This window comes from Cebidichthys violaceus, unplaced genomic scaffold (assembly GCF_023349555.1).
Source record: "Cebidichthys violaceus isolate CVI_PGR_0920_01 unplaced genomic scaffold, fCebVio1.0.p SCAF_38, whole genome shotgun sequence".
In the NCBI taxonomy this organism is placed as follows: Eukaryota; Metazoa; Chordata; class Actinopteri; order Perciformes; family Stichaeidae; genus Cebidichthys; species Cebidichthys violaceus.
This window is the reverse complement of record NW_027176572.1, coordinates 1378457-1398828: the sequence shown is the minus strand read 5'-3', so window position 1 is coordinate 1398828 and position 20372 is coordinate 1378457. Positions and strand designations below refer to the sequence as shown.

At 46.6% G+C, this 20372-nt stretch overlaps 1 protein-coding gene across 2 annotated transcripts in view; it reads left to right on the top strand.

Moving 5' to 3' along the window:
• Window positions 1-353: 353 nt before the first annotated feature.
• Window positions 354-20372, top strand: part of adcy8 (adenylate cyclase 8 (brain)) — an 82429-nt gene continuing 62410 nt past the window's right edge. For both annotated transcript variants that reach the window (XM_068726132.1, XM_068726133.1), the window contains exon 1: window positions 354-1886. In XM_068726132.1, the coding sequence (XP_068582233.1) occupies window positions 993-1886 (894 nt within the window). In that variant the 5' untranslated portion in view covers window positions 354-992. The remainder of the gene's footprint in view (window positions 1887-20372) is intronic.

Here is a 20372-nt window from a genome sequence, read left to right as displayed (position 1 = left end):
TTGGCACTGCACTCCCCCCCCCCCACCACCACCCCCCCTCCATCTCCCTCGCTCGAGCCAGGTGTTGCATTCAAGCGCGCGAGCCCACTCTTGTCGATGGAGAGGCACAGGAAGCAGGGTTGATCCGCGATGCGGAGCTCGCGCACTTGACTCCGATCCTGACTGCGAGCCTCTCGAGCAACAACAAGTTGACCAATGTTTCACTGAAGGTCCTCTGGCTCGAGACCACGTCCAAGGAACCGGATTCTATTCACCGGATTGTAACGTTTCGCCTGCTCACTTTACCGGATTTGTCTATTTTTTTTGGGGGGGGGGGGGGGGGGGGGGTTTATGAACCTCACCAAAAACGGGAATTAACGTGATTTGTGTTTTTTTTGTTGTTTCACCCTACAGCTGCACGTGCAAGGAAAAGAGTAAACGGACCAGTTGTGCCAACGACGCGCGAGACATTTTTTTGGGGGGTGGGGGGTGAGGGGGGGTTAAGGCTAAGATCTAAGGACTGACACCGCGTGCACCCCAACACCACCCGCCTTGTTGTTGTTTTTCTCGGATCCCGGCTCTCCCGTGGCCCCGCGCGGCACCCTGATGGTGCGGACGGTCGGCGCACGGTGGCTCGAGCTGCCGCTTGGACACGCCGCGCGGTGATTTTTGTTTTCACCCCCTCAGCACAGGAGACACGGTGCATGATGAAGATGATGATGATGACGGTGGTGGCACGCGGTTAATCTCGGAGATGCTTTTCCACTCGAGTCGGATTTACGTGCTGTTTCTTCAGTGGAATCGTTCGCGTGACGATGACCTCCAACCGCGCGCTTTCACCCCGCGCCGCGCTCGCCGCACCCCCGGTTCGATGCGCACGATGAGGACGTCGTCTCCCCAAAAATCGCTGAGATAACTCACAACCGGGAGAAAAAAAAAGGGAGGGGTAATAATAACCGACACAACCGACAGAGAGGAGAACACAACAACAGCAGCACGCGGCGGCAGCAGCGATGGAGCTGTCCGAGGTCCGGTGCTCCAGCGCGAGCGAGGAGCTGTACACCATCAACAAGACCCCGAGCAGCAGCAACAACAGCAACAGCAGCGGCGGCAGCGGCGGCAGCGCGCGACCCAAACGGCTGCTGTGGCAGAACGCGGTGCGGCACATCACCGAGCAGCGGTTCATCCACGAGCAGGGCGGAGGAGGGGTGAAGGACGAGCCCTACGACCCGAGCCAGGACGCGCGGAAGCAGTCGGCGGGGCGGACGTCGGTGGGGCACAACAACGGCGGCACCAAGGTGTTCCCGGAGCGCGCCAGCAGCGACCTGGGCTTCCTGCAGATCGACTGCGCGCCGAGCAACTCCGACTTCTTCCTGAACTGGGGCTACACGTACCGGGGGGTCATCTTCCCGACGCTGCGGAACGCCTTCAAGTCCCGCGACCTGGAGCGGCTCTACCAGCGCTACTTCCTGGGCCAGAGGCGCAAGTCGGTGGTGGTGATGAACATCCTGGACGTGGTGACCAAGCTCACCTTGCTGGTGCTGCACCTCACCCTGGCCTCGTCCCCGATGGACCCGATCAAAGGGACGCTGCTGGGCTTCTTCACGGGCGTCGAGGTCGTCATTTGTGCCTTAGTCGTGGTGCGGAAGGACACCACGTCGCACAGCTACCTGCAGTACAGCGGCGTGGTCACCTGGGTGGCCATGGCCACGCAGATCCTGGCCGCCGGGCTGGGCTACGGGCTGCTGGGGGACGGCGTGGGCTACGTGCTGTTCACGCTGTTCGCCACCTACAGCATGCTGCCGCTGCCGCTCACCTGGGCCATCCTGGCCGGCCTGTTCACCTCGGGGCTCCACATCCTGGTCCAGATGTTCATCTCCCAGAATGCACCGCTCTCTACCAACCAGGTGAGCTAGCACCTGTCCCCCTCCTCAATCCTCCTCTCCTCCTCTTTGTCTCCTTCCCCACCTCCCTCCACTCTCCCCTCTCCTTAATCCTCTAAATCCTCCTCTTTTCCATCTTCTTCCCCCTCCTCCATCTCTTTTTCTAAATCTTCCTCTACTCTCCTGTTGACCTCCTCTTCCTCCTTTATTTCCCTCCTGCCTCCCCCTAATCTCCTCTTTTCCAGTTTCTCCATCTTCCTCTCTCAGACTTCTACTTTCAATCTTGCTCTCCACACCTCCTTCTCTCCTCCTTTTTATCATCCTTCCTCCTCTACTCCCCTCTTCCTCCTTCATTTTCCCTTTGCTTCCCCCTAATCCTCTCCTCCTCCTTCCTCCCATTTCTTCACTCTTCTCCTCTTTTTATTGCTCATTCTCCTTGTCACCTCCTCTTCTCATTTTCTCTTTCTCCCCCTCCCTCCTCTCCTCTCCTCCTTTCTTTGTTTCCATCCAGTCCTCCTCACCTTTCCTTCCCGTTTCCCCCCTCTTTCTCCATCTTCCTCCCCCTCTCCTAATTTCACCTCTTCCATCCTCAACCTTTTACTCCTTTGTCTCCTTCTGGAATCCTGGAATTCTCTCTCCTCCTCTTTTTCCTCAATCTCCATCTTCCTCTCCTCTTTCCTCTTCTCCTCCATCGTTGACCTCCTCTTCTTCCTCCTTCATTACCCTCCTGCCTCCCCCTAATTCTCCCTGTCTTTTCCAGGATCTACACCACCTTCCTCCCATTTCTTCTCCCAGACTTCTCTTCTTTTCAATCCTGCTCTCCACACCTCCTCTCCCCTCGTTCACCTCCTCCTTCCTCTGCTCTCCTCATTTCTTTCTCCTTCATATCCCTTTGCCTCCCCCTAATCCTCTGCTCCTCCTGTCCACTTTATCAATCTTCCTCTTATTTCATCTTTTTCCCTTCTCCTCCTCCAGTCCTCCTCTCCTCTCACATCCTCCTCCCATTCTTCTCCTAAATTGACCTCCTCCTCATCTCCTCCTCCTCCTCCTCCTCCACCTCTATACTGACTAAATGTGTTCCTGGATCCTGATGATCAGCTGTCTGGTTTTTAAATGTATTTTCTGAACGTTTTTTCCAGTTGTGATGATGAAATGAGGTCGTTTCTGGTCTCGACTGCTGAGGTTTCAGCACCGGGAGCTGTCCAACACACACACACACACGCACACGCACACGCACACACACACACACACACACACACACACACACACACACACACACACACAGGTCGTGAAATATGTTCAGCACCCCCTACTGGTGAATATTATAATCATAAATCAGCTTTCACATAAACCTGCGTGCGTCCCCAAATTTAGTTTTTTAAATATTTAAGTTAATGTCAGTAAGTATGGAGTAAACAAAGCAGTACATGAGCTCTGCATTCTTTAAACGATGATCTTTCCTGGTGTCCTAGTTTCCTCTTTCCTGGTGTCCTAGTTTCCTCTTTCCTGGATTCTTTGCTTCCAAAGACAGCCAGTCAGTCAGATTGTAGCCGCAGCACCATGCAGTCCACCATGCCGGGGTTCTGGAGGCAGAAGATCAGAGGGCTTTCCTTTAACTTTCTTGTTCCTCGTGATAATTCACTGTACCATAGTGACGGGATACTTCACTGACTGTGTGAGCCGTGAGCCAACACACACTTTTGATTGGACCGTGTAGCTGCAGCGCTTCACAGACTACAGTTTGTGCTGGTAAAAGTGTTTCGCAGTGACTCCATCTTGTCTTGCTGTCACGAGTAAACGTGTTTTGAAGTGATCATGACATCATAATTCATCAGTCACAGATACTAGTGCTCTTTATCGATACTAGTGCTCTGTATCGATACTGGTGCTCTTTAACGATACTGGTGCTCTTTATCGATACTGGTGCTCTTTATCGATACTGGTGCTCTGTATCGCTACTAGTGCTCTGTATCACTACTAGTGCTCTGTATCGCTACTAGTGCTCTGTATCGATACTCGTGCTCTTTAACGATACTAGTGCTCTGTATCGATACTAGTGCTCTGTATCGATACTAGTGCTCTGTATCGATACTAGTGCTCTTTATCGATACTAGTGCTCTGTATCGATACTAGTGCTCTTTATCGATACTGGTGCTCTTTATCGATACTAGTGCTCTTTATCGATACTGGTGCTCTTTATCGATACTGGTGCTCTGTATCGATACTGGTGCTCTTTATCGATACTGGTGCTCTTTAACGATACTAGTGCTCTGTATCGATACTAGTGCTCTGTATCGATACTAGTGCTCTGTATCGATACTAGTGCTCTTTATCGATACTGGTGCTCTTTAACGATACTAGTGCTCTGTATCGATACTAGTGCTCTGTATCGATACTAGTGCTCTTTATCGATACTGGTGCTCTGTATCGATACTGGTGCTCTTTATCGATACTAGTGCTCTTTAACGATACTAGTGCTCTGTATCGATACTAGTGCTCTGTATCGATACTAGTGCTCTGTATCGATACTAGTGCTCTTTATCGATACTAGTGCTCTGTATCGATACTAGTGCTCTTTATCGATACTGGTGCTCTTTATCGATACTGGTGCTCTTTATCGATACTGGTGCTCTGTATCGATACTGGTGCTCTTTATCGATACTGGTGCTCTTTAACGATACTGGTGCTCTTTATCGATACTGGTGCTCTTTATCGATACTGGTGCTCTTTATTGATACTAGTGCTCTGTATCGCTACAAGTGCTCTGTATCGCTACTAGTGCTCTGTATCGATACTGGTGCTCTGTACCGATACTGGTGCTCTTTATCGATACTAGTGCTCTGTATCGCTACTAGTGCTCTGTATCGCTACTAGTGCTCTGTATCGCTACTAGTGCTCTTTAACGATACTAGTGCTCTTTATCGATACTGGTGCTCTTTATCGATACTGGTGCTCTTTATCGATACTAGTGCTCTTTAACGATACTAGTGCTCTTTATCGATACTAGTGCTCTTTAACGATACTTGTGCTCTTTGCTCTTTATCAATACTAGTGCTCTGTATCGATACTAGTGCTCTGTATCAATACTAGTGCTCTGTATCGATACTAGTGCTCTTTATCGATACTAGTGCTCTGTATCGATACTAGTGCTCTTTATCGATACTAGTGCTCTGTATCGATACTAGTGCTCTTTATCGATACTAGTGCTCTTTAACGATACTTGTGCTCTTTGCTCTTTATCAATACTAGTGCTTTTTATTGATACTAGTGCTCTTTAACGATACTAGTGCTCTTTATCGACACTAGTGCTCTTTATCGATACTGGTGCTCTTTATCGATACTAGTACTCTTTATACTCTTATCGGTTGTTTTTTGATTATTTTGTGAAAGCAAATATAACTTTTATAGACCCCTGATGATGCTTTTGATCACTGCTGATCCACGTTATTGTTTGATTATAGCAGTATACATATAGTATTTATTTTGCCAATGTCCCACAAATCATTTTGACCAATCTGAAGTCAGTAAACCATCAACAACTCTAGATATTACCCTTTTTTACGGCGTTATAACAACTATAACATAGTAGTAAGCTAAGTCACACTTCCTAATTAAGACAATTAAGCTTTGGTATTTGTGTCTCTTTTTAAAATGTCATATTTCATTTGATAGATTTAAAAAGAAGAACTGAACTATCTTTAGGTTTTGTAGGATTGACGACAGTGTTTTATGATTTTTTTTTTTTTTTTTTCCAGATCAATAAAAACTATGATATGTGATAGATTAAACACAACAGTGACTCAGCTGGTTTCAGTCCATAAAAGCTTTTCCATTTGCTGTTCTGAACACTCTGTCTGTTTGTCCTCGGGTCAGTTTGTTGAAGTGAGCAGTGACGGACTCCACCAGTACACAGTAACAGTACAGTAATACTATGATATACTGAACTATAATACTACGATGCATACTAGGGCTGTGAAGAATTCATTCCAACTTTCTTCAAAGTAATTAATACGCAACCCTTATTAGAAATATAGTATATCAGCATTAGTTTGCACACTTCAGTTCTGGATTCTTTTTTAGTTATTATTAAAAAAACATCAACCAACGGCAGTACTTGAAAGGTGTTGTTTTGAAATGGACCTCGGGTTGAAAGCAACACTTTTGTGTCTTTTTTGTTGAAAAAAATCTATCTGTGTCTTTTTTGTTGAAAAAAAGACACAAAGAAACATTACTTGAAGCCGGCCAGATGGATTTTTGTGTGATACGATATCACCAGATCCACGATGAACATTAGCCCTCTTGTGTTTTGTTCCCGTCACATTGTTCTCTCCGTGGCCTCGATTTCACTGCAACATACTTCATGTTTTTTACAGGATCTGTTTTAGAGTAAACGGTAGATATAAATAAAATAGAATAAAATGTTTCTGATGAAATATCACAATTTGAAGCTTTGATTTGGCGGCTTTTTCTGACTGAAGTGCGTTTGTGGCACATGATGTGTTCGAGGACCGTCGGACAGATGAAAATCTGACGATAAGGACAGTTTTTACAGCGTCTGGCTGCGATTAACATTGTAGTTTTGGCGAGTCTTGAAAGAAAACATGCTTTTCAATCAAATGTGGGGTTCAGAGGGTTAACGAAGACACATTATTCATTTAAATATCTCTGGATCATCACTGGCTCACAGGTTGAGTGATTAATTAGCTTCCACTCTCCCTGTGATTCGTCTTAGCTGGTGTCGTTATTATAAGTATCAGCTCACAGGAAGCTCAGCTGGTGGTGGGGGGGATTATATTTTAGCATCACGTGTTGGTATTAGTCGACCCGAAGACGCTCCGAGATCAGAGACTTACACATTCTGCCTTCACATCGGGCTGCGATGACACGCGAGCCGGTCGGTTTCGTGCAGCCGGATGGACGCGGCGGAAGCGGAAGGGGGGGATTAGGATGACTCTCACTGTACTCCTGTGGTTTAGGGGGACGGGGCTCACTGCACTCCTGTGGTTTAGGGGGACGGGGCTCACTGCACTCCTGTGGTTTAGGGGGACGGGGCTCACTGCACTCCTGTGGTTTAGGGGGACGGGGCTCACTGCGCTCCTGTGGTTTAGCGGAACGGGGCTCACTGCACTCCTGCGGTTTAGGGGGACGGGGCTCACTGCACTCCTGTGGTTTAGCGGGACGGGGCTCACTGCACTCCTGTGGTTTAGGGGGACGGGGCTCACTGCACTCCTGTGTTTTTTTAGGGGGACGGGGCTCACTGCACTCCTGTGTTTTTTTAGGGGGACGGGGCTCACTGCACTCCTGTGTTTTTTTAGGGGGACGGGGCTCACAGCACTCCTGTGTTTTTTTAGGGGGACAGGGCTCACTGCACTCCTGTGGTTTAGGGGGACGGGGCTCACTGCACTCCTGTGGTTTAGGAGGACGGGGCTCACTGCACTCCTGTGGTTTTTTTAGGGGGACGGGGCTCACTGCACTCCTGTGGTTTAGGAGGACGGGGCTCACTGCACTCCTGTGGTTTTTTTAGGGGGATGGGGCTCACTGCACTCCTGTGGTTTAGGAGGACGGGGCTCACAGTACTCCTGTGGTTTAGGGGGACGGGGCTCACTGCACTCCTGTGTTTTTTTTAGGGGGACGGGGCTCACTGCACTCCTGTGGTTTAGGAGGACGGGGCTCACTGCACTCCTGTGTTTTTTTAGGGGGACGGGGCTCACTGCACTCCTGTGGTTTAGGGGGACGGGGCTCACTGCACTCCTGTGTTTTAGGAAGACGGGGCTCACTGCACTCCTGTGGTTTAGGAGGACGGGGCTCACTGCACTCCTGTGGTTTAGGAGGACGGGGCTCACTGCACTCCTGTGGTTTAGGAGGACGGGGCTCACTGCACTTCTGTGGTTTAGGGGGACGGGGCTCACTGCACACTCCTGTGGTTTAGGAGGACGGGGCTCGCTGTGAAATTAAACATCCTGGACTCAAGCGGTGGTAATCTGCTCTTATTAATTGTGTTTGCTTGAGGACGGTGGTGACCATATGATGAACACAGTGACTACAGGGAGGAGAGACGGGGGAGGGGGGGACGGGGGACATTTAATCAGAAAGGGAAACTCTGGAGTCAACAAACGACACAAAGTTATTAAAACAGAGACTTCAAATATTCCTGCACAAAGACGTATCCATGAAGTAGTAACGGAGCGTAGTCGCCCTGTGAGGATCTTTAATTAGTAACACATAAACAGAAAACCTAGCTCAGTCCAGAGCTCTGTCATTAAACCAGACTAACTCTTCCAGCCGGGCCGCTAGCCGGCTTACTGCTCTCCACTCTCTCCAGCCCTGGAGATCTTCGCAGCATGCTCTCAGCATGTTCTCCTCTGATCAGCTTTCCTGCTTCACATTGATTCACCTCCCCCGATGAGGAGATTAGCTCCAGGTGTGTCTCCTCCCACACCTGATCCCAATGCTCCCCTGAGGGAGTGGGTGGAGCCTCTAATTACCCTGGACCTCAGTCCGTCTTACAATACAATCCTTAATATCAGTTTATTAGAAGACCAGGGACGTATAGCGATCTGCTTACACAGGTCTGTCTCTTTTATTCTTTTTCACTATATTTCAGTTGTTTAAAGGTAATAAAGTTGTTCATTAATATGAGATATGAGTTTACAGATAATTACAAACCAGTTTCACTTTCAGTCTGTGTTCAGATCTCTGAGTCTGACTCGTTGTCTTTTTGGTTCTTCACCGTTCATTTTGTTTGTACGCCCTCTGGTGTTTGGGAGAATAGTCAGAGCGTTCCTCAGAGAGCCTCCGTTCAGACCGCGGAGGTCAGACAGAAGAACGAGTAAAACCCGCCGAGAGCCGTCGACTTCTCCCTCCGTCTTCCTGCCAGACTCAGAATAGCCTCCATCGATCCGTCTCCGTCTCTCCGGGGCCTCTCGGTTCCCCTGCTGGCCCTCACATCCTTTGTCTCCGGCACATCGAAAGCTCCGGTATTGGCTGCTGCATTTCCCTTAAAGCCCTCACACCAGCACTGTCACGTCCCATCTTCTCTGAACAATAAGCTCACATTGACCCGCTGTTTTGCTCCTCCTCCTGAAAGGCCGGTTGTGGTTCTGCGGTCGCTGCTGTATTGATCTCTGCCTTTGTGCACGAGTCTGTCCACCTGTTCCTACCTGCTGCTAAAGGAACGGAGGCGTTGGTAAATAACAGATCAGGTTGTTCTGGCTTGTATGTGATAATGTGTGTGTTTTGGTGGAGCTAAGCGCATTATAAAACCGTCAATAGCACTGTATCTTCTTCAGTGCTATTGTTCTCACACACACACACACACACACACACACACACACACACACACACACACACACACAGTGTGAGCTTCGCGTCCTCTGATTACTCCTTCTTGGAGCTCGCTCTGTTCCCTCTGTTCAAGGTGAGACCGGGCTTACCTGGAGCGCTGCTGCACCGAGCAGATAGAGGAGGAGGAGGGTTGACTTCACGAGGAGACCGCATGCACACGTTTTAATCTCTCGTCCTCAGTGTGGCCCGAAGACATATTTTGTGTATTTAAAACATTAAAAAGGCGTCGCTGTTTTCCATTTCTACCGGCCAATCACATAGCAGTAAAAAAAACCAAACACTTTTTGTTTCTGTTCAAAGCCGTCTGATTCCTCTTTGTTCTTTCATTTACATTTGACGTTTAGAAGAAAGAACTGATCAGATCTTCACCGGCTGATCATTTGCTTATTTAAATTATTTAATTTCTGCTAAAAACAAGACGGCAAACACAAAGCAATGATTGTGTCTTCTGTGTCCCGTTGTGCTGCCTTGTGTTACATAATGATAAATTATCCTTGAATCCTTGAAAAACGACTAACGGTTTATTTTTGCTCTTAGTTGTCTTAGATTTCTTTAGTCAATCAGTATTTTTTTTCATGCTGACTGAGCACGTCTCTACTAAATGTTTAAACTGTGGATTAAAACCAACTCTCATCGGTTAGTCGACAGAATCTTACGAGTGTTAGTTGACCAAGGACAGCCCGAGTTATTAGCCATGTTCTTTTGTATGTTTTGGATCTGCGGTCCGTCAGAACAACAGGCATTGCTTTTAGGATAACAGGCCCTCAGACATATGGGACTATGTTCTGGACTATTGGGGTTTTGAATTAACGGGCCATTGTATAAGTGGGCGGTCCCCGCTTTAGAAAGGGTGATTTTGGAGCTTGCGGGTATAGAAGAAAAAAAGCCCACTATGTCCTATTTGTGCTTCGTTAAAACCAACCACAGAGCAGAACAGGTAGCGGATGTATTGGAAGGGGAGGAGAAGCGCTCCATCCGGTGAGTCAGACCTCTTGTTACTGGACTGGATTTCTGCTTCTTAGAAACCAGGACCACTGATTCTGACACATCGTTTCTGTCATCGAGAGTCTCGGTGACCTTTTGAAGTGTGGCCGTCTACCGGCAGCTTTCCCTCTCTCTTTCCACTCCGTGGACGCTCAAACTCGTCGAATCGGTGACTCCGTCCTTTCTGTCCTCTCCTTCCTCCCCACTCAACCTCACCTCCCTTTCACCCTCCTCCTCTTCCTCCTGCTCCTTTATCTCGCCGGTGTCATGCGGTTGATCTCGGACAATCTTGCCGATACCAGACACTGCACTCAGCCGCTCTTAATATTTGATGAAGGACCGGGGGCCATCGGCAGAAGCTTTTTGGAGTTTTTCACGGCTGACTTTCCGGTGACGCTTTTTTTGTTCCGTGACCTTCAAAGCGTTTCCAAAAATTGCTGCAGACGTAAAAGCTTTTACCGTCCTTCGAACCACCAAAATCAGGGCCGGAAACAAACACTCCTCATCCATTTAGAAACCAGCAGGCGTTATTAAAACGTAACCGCACAAACACGGGGGGGCTGCTTGACTGCCAAAGTGGAGAAAAGTGTCTTTTAATATTATACATTAAATATTAAAAAAGCTTCCTTCGTGTCTCGCCGCCACAAAATATTCATTTCTTACCTACAATTATCTACACAAGCACCATAACTTCTCAAATAGCGTCTACGGCTGTCACTTCCCTCAAGTGTCAATGTCTGTCCGTCTGTGCAGCTCTTGAATCCAGACTACATCCATGTCACAATAGCTACAAGACAGACGGACGTGAACTCTCCTGGTTCCCAGAGGATGTCTTCTAATGTCTTTTCCTCTGGTGCAACGTATTTCCACGGCCTTTGGTTCATTTAAACTTTGGGGATCATCAGGACATTTCCCAGCAGCCTCAACTGTACTTACTAAATAATGCTAACATGCTGAAACATTTTGGCGATCACAGTAAACATGAAGCAGAAAGCGACTGCGCCTTTGAACAACACAAACCTGTTCTAAAGTCAACGGTGCATTATTCACATAATGAGATGTGTGGTGTATCCATATTTGTTGGCGCTAAACTGCAGAACAGTGCTCACTTGTCCAATTTGCTCTGATTGATTTCATTCATGTTACGCTCAAAAACACACCCATGATTCATTAAGAGACAAACATTCAGAGGTGCCTTCATTAAGGGACTTGCTTTTGTTTTGCTATTTGAGAATTCACGGTAACGTGTGATTGAACTTCTTAAAATTAGTCTCCCTTTAATCCACAAGTAGAGACCCTATGAAGGAAAGTCCACACTGCCTCTCAGTTTTATGTTGGTGCCGAAGACATAAAAGAAGAGAGGATAAAATGGATTAAACAGTAAGACACACTGTCGCCGTTTCCAGCCTCTCAGGTGTGTTTAAAGGCAGACACAATGAAGAGCTGGATTTAGTATCCGGCTCTTTGCCATCACAAACTTCACTGAGGGAGGTTGTTTTTGTTTGGCCTCGTCACCTTGTTTATTCCTCCGGCCTCGGCCTCGTCCGCGGTGAGACCAAATGAAACGGTGTGTCTGGGAGAATTACAGACCCTGAGTCTTGGCTCTGAAACGATAAAAACATGGCACCTCGTAGTGGCTCGTTTCCTCCGCTCTCTGCTGTGGGCTCTGAAACCTGTTCTGTGGAGGTCTAGTGCCAGAGGAGGGTCTTGACCTGATGAATGACACCTCGAGTGGTTTCACAGCGTAGTCCGTCCTGAACCCTCCGTCAGGGAATGTGGAAACTACTTTCCACCTTCTTCTTCCTGTCACTGGAGTTTATTCCTTTGCTTTTTTAAAATTCAAATGTCACCTCTCGACACTGAAATGTGTCAGTGTGGATCCGGTGTTTTTCAGCAGTGGTGGCTAACCTTCAAATTTGCCTGCGAGTCATTCAGTTCTTTTTGCCAAAGGCTGACTCAACACTCGACTGCCCCTCCTCTTCCTCTATTGTTTGGCCAGGCAGCCAGACAGTCATCTCAGTGAAAGCTTCTCTTTGTGTACCTTTCACTGAACGTCTGACAGAACGTCAGCTCTGCTTATTGCTTTCTGCTGCCGTGAATATCAGAAGCTTAAATATGGGTCATGTTACTAAATCAAACTGTTGGTTTTGTTGCCTAAACCTAACTGTTGTTTGGTTGACGTGTGAACTCTTGGGCGACAAATTCAACAAACCCCAAAACCAACAGTTAGGTTTAGACAACTGAACCAACAGTTAGGTTTAGGCAACTAAACCAACAGTTAGGTTTAGACAACTGAACCAACAGTTAGGTTTAGACAACTAAACCTACAGTTAGGTTTAGACAACTGAACCAACAGTTAGGTTTAGGCAACTAAACCAACAGTTAGGTTTAGACAACTGAACCAACAGTTAGGTTTAGACAACTAAACCAACAGTTAGGTTTAGACAACTGAACCAACAGTTAGGTTTAGACAACTGAACCAACAGTTAGGTTTAGGCAACTGAACCAACAGTTAGGTTTAGACAACTAAACCAACAGTTAGGTTTAGACAACTGAACCAACAGTTAGGTTTAGGCAACTAAACCAACAGTTACGTTTAGACAACTAAACCAACAGTTAGGTTTAGACAACTGAACCAACAGTTAGGTTTAGGCAACTAAACCAACAGTTAGGTTTAGACAACTAAACCAACAGTTAGGTTTAGACAACTGAACCAACAGTTCGGTTTAGGCAACTAAACCACTACCATAAAACCACAACTCGGTGATCTAACACTAGTCTTCTGGTTAGAGTCCTGTTTGTTGGACTCATCCACCTCCCTCACGTCCACCAATAGTCGTGTCTTTTTGGACATTATTAACTACGTCACTCGCTCTGACTGTTGCTTAGTCACATGGATTCATTTATTCATGTCTCCACCACGAATAAGGGTCCTAATTGACTTTCCATTGACATTTTTATCCTGAGCGACATGAAGAAAACAGACATATCATGTCCTTGTACACGAAGCCAATAGATTGCTTTTGGTGACCATTTCATGAAGCGCCATCATGCTTTGCTGCACAAGCAGAGCGTCAGCAAAATATGCTCATGACGCATTTCTGCTGCATAATCAAAAGCTTCTGATCGAGGATTTGGATTGAAACACACTCAGGCACTTCAGGTGTAGAGAGATGCCTCAGGGCTGTGTGTGTGTGTGTGTGTGTGTGTGTGTGTGTGTGTGTGTGTGTGTGTGAGAGAGAGCTGTGCTGTTTCAACCTGACTACAAAACACAGCTGAGTCACGTCCAGAGTAAACAAGACGTGTGAGTCATGAGAACAGAGACGGAGTAATGAGGAGTAATGAGGATTTAGTTAAAGATTAAAATGATTTGTCAATTCATCGATTAGTAGATCATCAGAGAATGAATCAACAACTGTTCATAAATTGTGTTGATTGTACTTTTAGTAATTTTTCAGGAAACAAAAAGTCAAATATTTCAAGGTAGCAGCTTTACTGCTACTTTTCTTTATGGTATATCATGAATACTGAAGATCTTTAGGTCACATTTGGTGATATCTCTTTAGGTTTTAAGGATTTATAGATGGCTTTTTTTTGGTATAAATTGACACGTGTTGTTGACTTCTCAAGGAAAAATGAGAAGCAACTTTTCCTGTGATAACGTACGAACCGTTGTGTGAGGATATGGAGGAGCTACAACAGTGAAGTCAAACGCATGAACCTCCTGCTCCCTGCTGTGTTGGTGTCCTCCTCACCACCCTGCTGCTGTATTGATGAAGGTGTCTGAGGCTTGAGGGGGTCAGCAGGTTAAAACACACAGCGTGGTGAAGTAGTCTGACCTCGAGGCGTCTCCAGCAAAGGTCTCCTGAGGTCAAACGCCCAACGACACGAGAGACAAAAGACATCTAGACGTCTCTGTAGATCAAGATCTCAATCTTCTCTCGTGTCCACTAAGCATCACTTTACAAAACATGATTTTTATATTTTGTGTGTGTGTGTGTGTGTGTGTGTGTGTGTGTTGACCCCACAGATTAAAACGCGGGTTTGATATGCAACATTTGTCCCGTTTAGAGTCTGAGAACACATTGAGTGAGGTTTTAGGCTTAAAGTGAGGGTGATTTTCGGCTTATTCTTCACATTGAGGATGATTTCAGACGGGATTACCTCCCGGCTGTAATCTATTCATAGCAGCGGCCGGCGGCGCTCTCCTCCGGGGTCGGCTTTTAATGAGATTACTTCTGGATTACTGTTATCTGTTTGAAAGGTGGAAAAAAAACAAAAAACAGCAGGTACTCGTGAAAAAGAAGGAACGCTCTAACAGTTGACTGTTGGATATTGAGGATTGTGTGTCTGGTGTCGGTATCGTCTTCTACATTTCTGACAGCTTGGCGTCCCCGGCAGTGACCTCACAGAGTTCTCTGTGACTCCAGCATCAGTTGAGCGCTCTTGGTGCTCGGCAGCAGCCGCCGCCGCTGGAGCCGCTGTCCGACTCTGGAGCCCAAAAACAGAGCAGTTTGACACTTGCCATTGAGAACTGCCAAAGCTCCCTGTGAGTCCGCCGGTGGGCCCCGGTGCAGGTTGACACCCTGGTGTCACACATCGACGACCGTCCGTCATGTGTGATGTGATTCTGCCAGCGGGGGGTGGGGGGCTATTAGCTTTTATAAAGTGTTATAGAGTCATCGCAGCCAAACGTGTCCTCGCCAGGCAGTGAGACTGAGGAACCGCCGTGGACCCGTGTTGATTCTAGACATGGTCTCTGTGGCTCTGGAGAGCTTCTCACACGCTGGTTTATTTAAAAAAAAAAATCCAGTTGTTTGAAGATGTTTTCACATGAATATAAAATAGATATTAGAGATGAATAATGAGCTGTTTGACTTCCTAAAACGAGCTAAAACTACTTTTTTTTTATCAATAAAAATACAATCTTTTATTTCCTAATCATTTGAATTGTTTGTCATTATGCAAATCAGCACTGTAGACGACTTGAACCACGTCAAAGGAACTAGTTGATGATGATAATACATATTTTAGTTCATTAGAAATAGACTGATGTGGGATGAACCGAGTGAAACATGTATCTCATTAGATAAAACAGATGTTGACAAAATGCATAATCGGACATCGAAAATAGGTAAAAAATTTGCAATGTTTGATATCGCAATACTCCCCATATCGCAATGGTATCGTATCGTGACTTAAGCATGGTGATAACGTGGTGTTGTTGTTGGTCTCCACCACCTCCTGAGGGAAACGTGTCTCTCTATCTGCTGAATGCTCCTCTATGTTCACCAGCTCCTCTCTGACTGAGTCTGTCTGCTGCTGAGCTCTGTCCATATTGTCCACCGTTGCTCGGTGAGACGTTTGCTTCTTGCGGTCTGTCCTCTGTGTTAGTCTCAGGACAGACTGGACCATGCAGCGCAGTCTCAAGCCTTGTAGCCTTGCTCGTCATCTGTGCTGGGTGTCTCCGGGGAGGATCCTCTCTCCCAGGCAGTGTCAGGGAATGACTCCCCAGAACAAACAAAGGCCTCACAACCAGACAGTTGTGGTGCTAAACGCTCATTTCTTTCTGTGCCAGATCTCAGCCGTCAAGTCAAATTAAAAGCGTCCGCATGCTGTTGTCGTGCAGATGCTACGATATGTTCTGGTTCAGGTTCAACCTTTTGTAACACATGAACAAACACACAGAGAGAATGGATGCCAGAGAACATTCTTTTATTGTCTGGTTTGACAGATTCTCCAGTGACATTTTGCTAGCTCTGGCTAACGTTACACTTCCCCGCTAGCATCGGTACTGAGCATGTGCATGAGCGAGATGGCTCACTCGTTCCGTACTTCCATCGTTGATGTCCCCGCTGCTGCTGATGGAGCTGAGCCATCTCGCTGTATGTTGTTGTTGTTGTTCCTGCGTAGCGTAAAACGTGACATCGGATCGCTGCGTGCACTCACGTACTCGCCGATACCCGATCCAGCATTTCACGTCCTATCAGAGGCTTTTCTGATTCTGCTATCAGAACAACTGTTTAAAGAAACCATCAAGATCTCAAGAGAACAAAGGAGATCACATGGGGGACAATGCTGACTTGTGCAGAAGGAGGATTCCATTAGTGATCCCAATAAATCAGCCTCTCATACCGTGAGAGGGAACCAGAGAAGACGTACCGTATGCGTCGGTCAGATGCGTGTCAGCACTCTGTGCCTTCCGTCATCAATCCATCAGAGTTGTTTACAGCCTCACGGAGAGCCGCTGGCTCGCCACAACGCTGCTCCTCGCTGTGAGGAGGGGGGGGGACGAGACGTGACGCTACATCCGTAGAGTGACATTAAAGAGACGAAGCGTGCCGCAGAGCTGCGGGCCGAGCTGTGGGGAAATGTCACCATCGCATGCTCAGGAGGAGCCTCGCCCGAGGCCTCGACGGGGGGAAGTACAAGCGTGTCAGATGTTCTGTCGGACCTCACGGAGGGTTTCTTCAGGGCTCGGGGGGGTCGCCGTTCTAAAACCACCGCTGTGGTCTTGAGCCATAGACATGTGACTCTTGTTCAGGAGAACTTTAATGACTCTTAGGAATGATTTGGACCAAGACTTGGGTCACAACTACTGGCGGAGGTCTCGTGGCTCGGTCTGGTTTAAAGCTTCAAAACAGGAAGTAGGTGAGATTATTGTGTCACACATGCTGTGTGTTCCAACACCAAGACGACCACACCGTTTGATACGCCAGAACAAGATTCAGTGTGTCCCCATACATAGCATGGCAAACCCAGAAATATCAGGCTGTTGTGCTACACCTGGTCGCATGCTGTTCTGGATATTCTGACCCACAACCCTTTGTGCAGCACACATATGAGCAGGAGGGGTAAACGTTAAGGCGCACCGTGAAGAGGACTGTGTACTGTACGTACTTTATAGGGCAGCTGAACTATGTACTGAAAGTACAAATAAAAAGTATGAATTTTGGGATGCCGCTGTAGTTGTGACTGTAATTTGGGGGATTTTTAGTATTCCAAAATGACACTGCTGACACAGTTATAGCAAACGTGTAGCTGTTCATCTGAACGTTTATACTTTTTATTTCCGTTCCTCTGCTTTTAGTCCTTTCTGTTTCATCAACTGGTCTAGTTCTTCTAGTGTTCCCACTGGGTATCTGGACTTATTTAATCTTTTCATCTGCTCCACCTTCAGGTCAGTATTCCCTCTCTCTGAAACCTGCTAATCTAATGACATTCCCATCGGCCGGTTCTTTGTCTGTAGTCCTAATTTGCACTGTACTTGTTAAATATCACCATGTTGACATTGATAGACCGACAAGCGCTATGACACCAATAAAAGTTCCTCCCGGTAGCTTTAATTGTAGGTGTGGAGGCTTCGTCCTGCTGATGAGCATTCAAACGCTAAAAATACATGGAGCCAGCCCAGCGCGTCGCCGCGGGGCTGCTTGCGATCACACATTGGGAACATATTGGTGAACATCTCAGCTTTCATCGCTGCATGTTTGACAGGAGCCGCTGTAGCTCACACATCCTCGCGCAGACGTTTGGCTCGTCATCTCAGCCGTTGGTCCAATTTACACGTTCAGCCTGAGAAAAACAAGCGAGCTGTGATTCTGGAGGTGCCAAGATTAGCAGCTCGCAGGCTGTCAAAGGGACGTGTCTGTGATTTCACTGTCAAATCAGCTTCTTACACCGAGGACGTCTTCATACCGTACAACCCATGCACTGCACTAGAGCTCCAACACATCTATTGAATGATTAGTGATTTCACGACATTACACCGCCGAAAACAAACATCCGTATGTTGTGGCCTTTTCACTGCATTTTACAGTTTGTAGTGCGACGGATGGCATCGCTTTATGGCACGAAACAGGAAGAAGGTGTTGTCCTTTGAGTTTAAGTTTCTGATGATGACAGGATGGAAACGTTGATACAAGAAAATAAATCGGGAAATAGTTAGGGCTCTGTTAGCAGCAGCGACCTGTCAATCAGCGTGTAGCCCCGCCCCTAAATCATCCCCTGCTTTATGGTGTGTGTGACTCTAAATGGAGCATAATGTACTAAATGAACATCATGCTGTATTGAAGAAGACTGTAAACTAGAGATTGAGACCATAAACTCATGTTTACAATGTTTACTGAGGGAATAAATCAAGAGAGAAGTAGAGTCATTTTAGACTAGACTTCTATACAACCAGAGGAGTCGCCCCCTGGTGGACACTAGAGAGAATGCAGCTTTAACACGTGAAGCATCGGCTTCACTAGGCAGAACTGGAGGTTGCCGCCTGGTGCAGAGTTACTAAGGGTTTTCCTTTTTTTTTCCTTTTTTTTTCCGTTTCAAAATACAATTCTGTCCACACAACCTTTGTTTTGCCTGTTAATTCCAGGCCTGAAGAGATACTGCTCAAACTCCTTGATTTAACAACTACAGTGTGTCCATCACACTGTTTTTAAGTATTCTGCGTTACTGGCTAAACCTACTTTTAACATCTTTGAGGGTTCTTCAGGAGAATGCTCTCTAGACGTCTTTACCCCCAGAAGTCACAGATCTTCACCTCATTTAAAACACTGGATGGAAGTAGAGGTGGTGTTGGAGTGTCTCCACTCATCTCCTCAAACACCGTGAATCTGTGTTCCCTTTGTCGTGGGAGTTTAACATCACTGGCTGTCCAGAGACATGGAAGACGTTTCATCTCGAAGCTCACAGCACGTTTCTTAAAGTATAATATTACATTTCATAATCCTTTAACACCAACAATTTCCATGACACCTCCCTAACCCTTCACTCGTTCTCAGCGCTAATGATGAGAAAAAAAAGAAAAAAAAAACTCTTGTTGTCTCCGCTGAATGACATCAGATATCGCCATGGTAACGAGCCGCATATAGGTCGTATGCCATGGGAGTGGTGTTCGGTCTCGAATGGAATTAAAGAATAAAAAGTGCTTGAATGACAACCTTCTGATGTTCACACGGAACGAAAACACATCAGATGTGTGTCAGGAAGTCCTGAATTGTGAGACTTTTAGCTGCAGCGGGAGTTGATTTATTTGACTAATGCAGTTCTGTGCCAAAGACAATTCTATTATTTTAGGTTTTTCATTACGTTAGCCCTAAAAATGATCTCAGAGTTCCACCAGCTCCCCTCTGACAAAAGAGACGAAATGTTCCAGACCAGGAAGTGTTTTGATTTTTGTACGACACAGACGTCATGGGGATGTGGCGTCCACGCTGATTGACAGGTCTCTACCAGAGACGTATACGGCGTCTCTACGTCACTCCTCCTCAGTCCAGATATGGTCACTTCCTGTTCACTGGTTGAGAAAACAAATGAAATGGCAGCAGCCGTAATCAAAGATGAAGCTCTGCTCTTGAGAATTTGTTGCTGGGTTAAGTGTAGAGATCTTCAGAACGTCTCGGCGTCACCAAACTCCTCGGTTAGGTTGAGGAGAAGATCATGGATTGGGTTAAAATAAGTCCATTTGTTGTGTCCCTTAAGTCAAGTTAGTTGTACGTTGGAAAAACAAGTGACATCCCTGAACATTTTGGTAATCCAGTATGAATATTTCACGACTTCTCTAGATTTTTCTACAGTGTAGTGTCTATAATATCTGCCGAGTTCTCCTTGAACAGCCTCTCTTCATGAGTGCCATTAATAAAACACTGACATGTAAATGTGGCAGCAGCTCTTCAGAGGTGTTACACCTGAGAAATGTCGCGATAATATGCTGTCAGTGTGGTTTTTAGTCATTGAAACTAGTGGCCGGTTAGTCATTTGTGCGTCACTCTGTCACAGCTCTGTGCTGGGAAGTGTTTCTAACTGGGCACGAAGAGGTGGTTCTGATTCTCATTCCATTTTTGCTTTTAGGTTATTTAGAGAGACTGATGGACACTCTGTGGACTGGAACATCCCTGTTTAATACTGCTAATGAGTGAAACCCAATGCTGTGTAAAGCTTGCATTGGCAGGAGGTGTGATCTAACTCATTCTTCATGTGACAGAAGAGATTTATGACGGTTAGATCCGCCTCGTTCCAGCTACACCAGCTTTAATCTAGTTAAAATAGAGACGCTGACCACAGCTGTTTGCGCCGGTGGATTAAATTCTGACAGTCGGTCCACTGAGGAAAAACACAGAGCCTTAGTTTGTTTTCCTACAAAGTCTGTCTGCAAACATCAGAGTGATATTGCAATGGTGC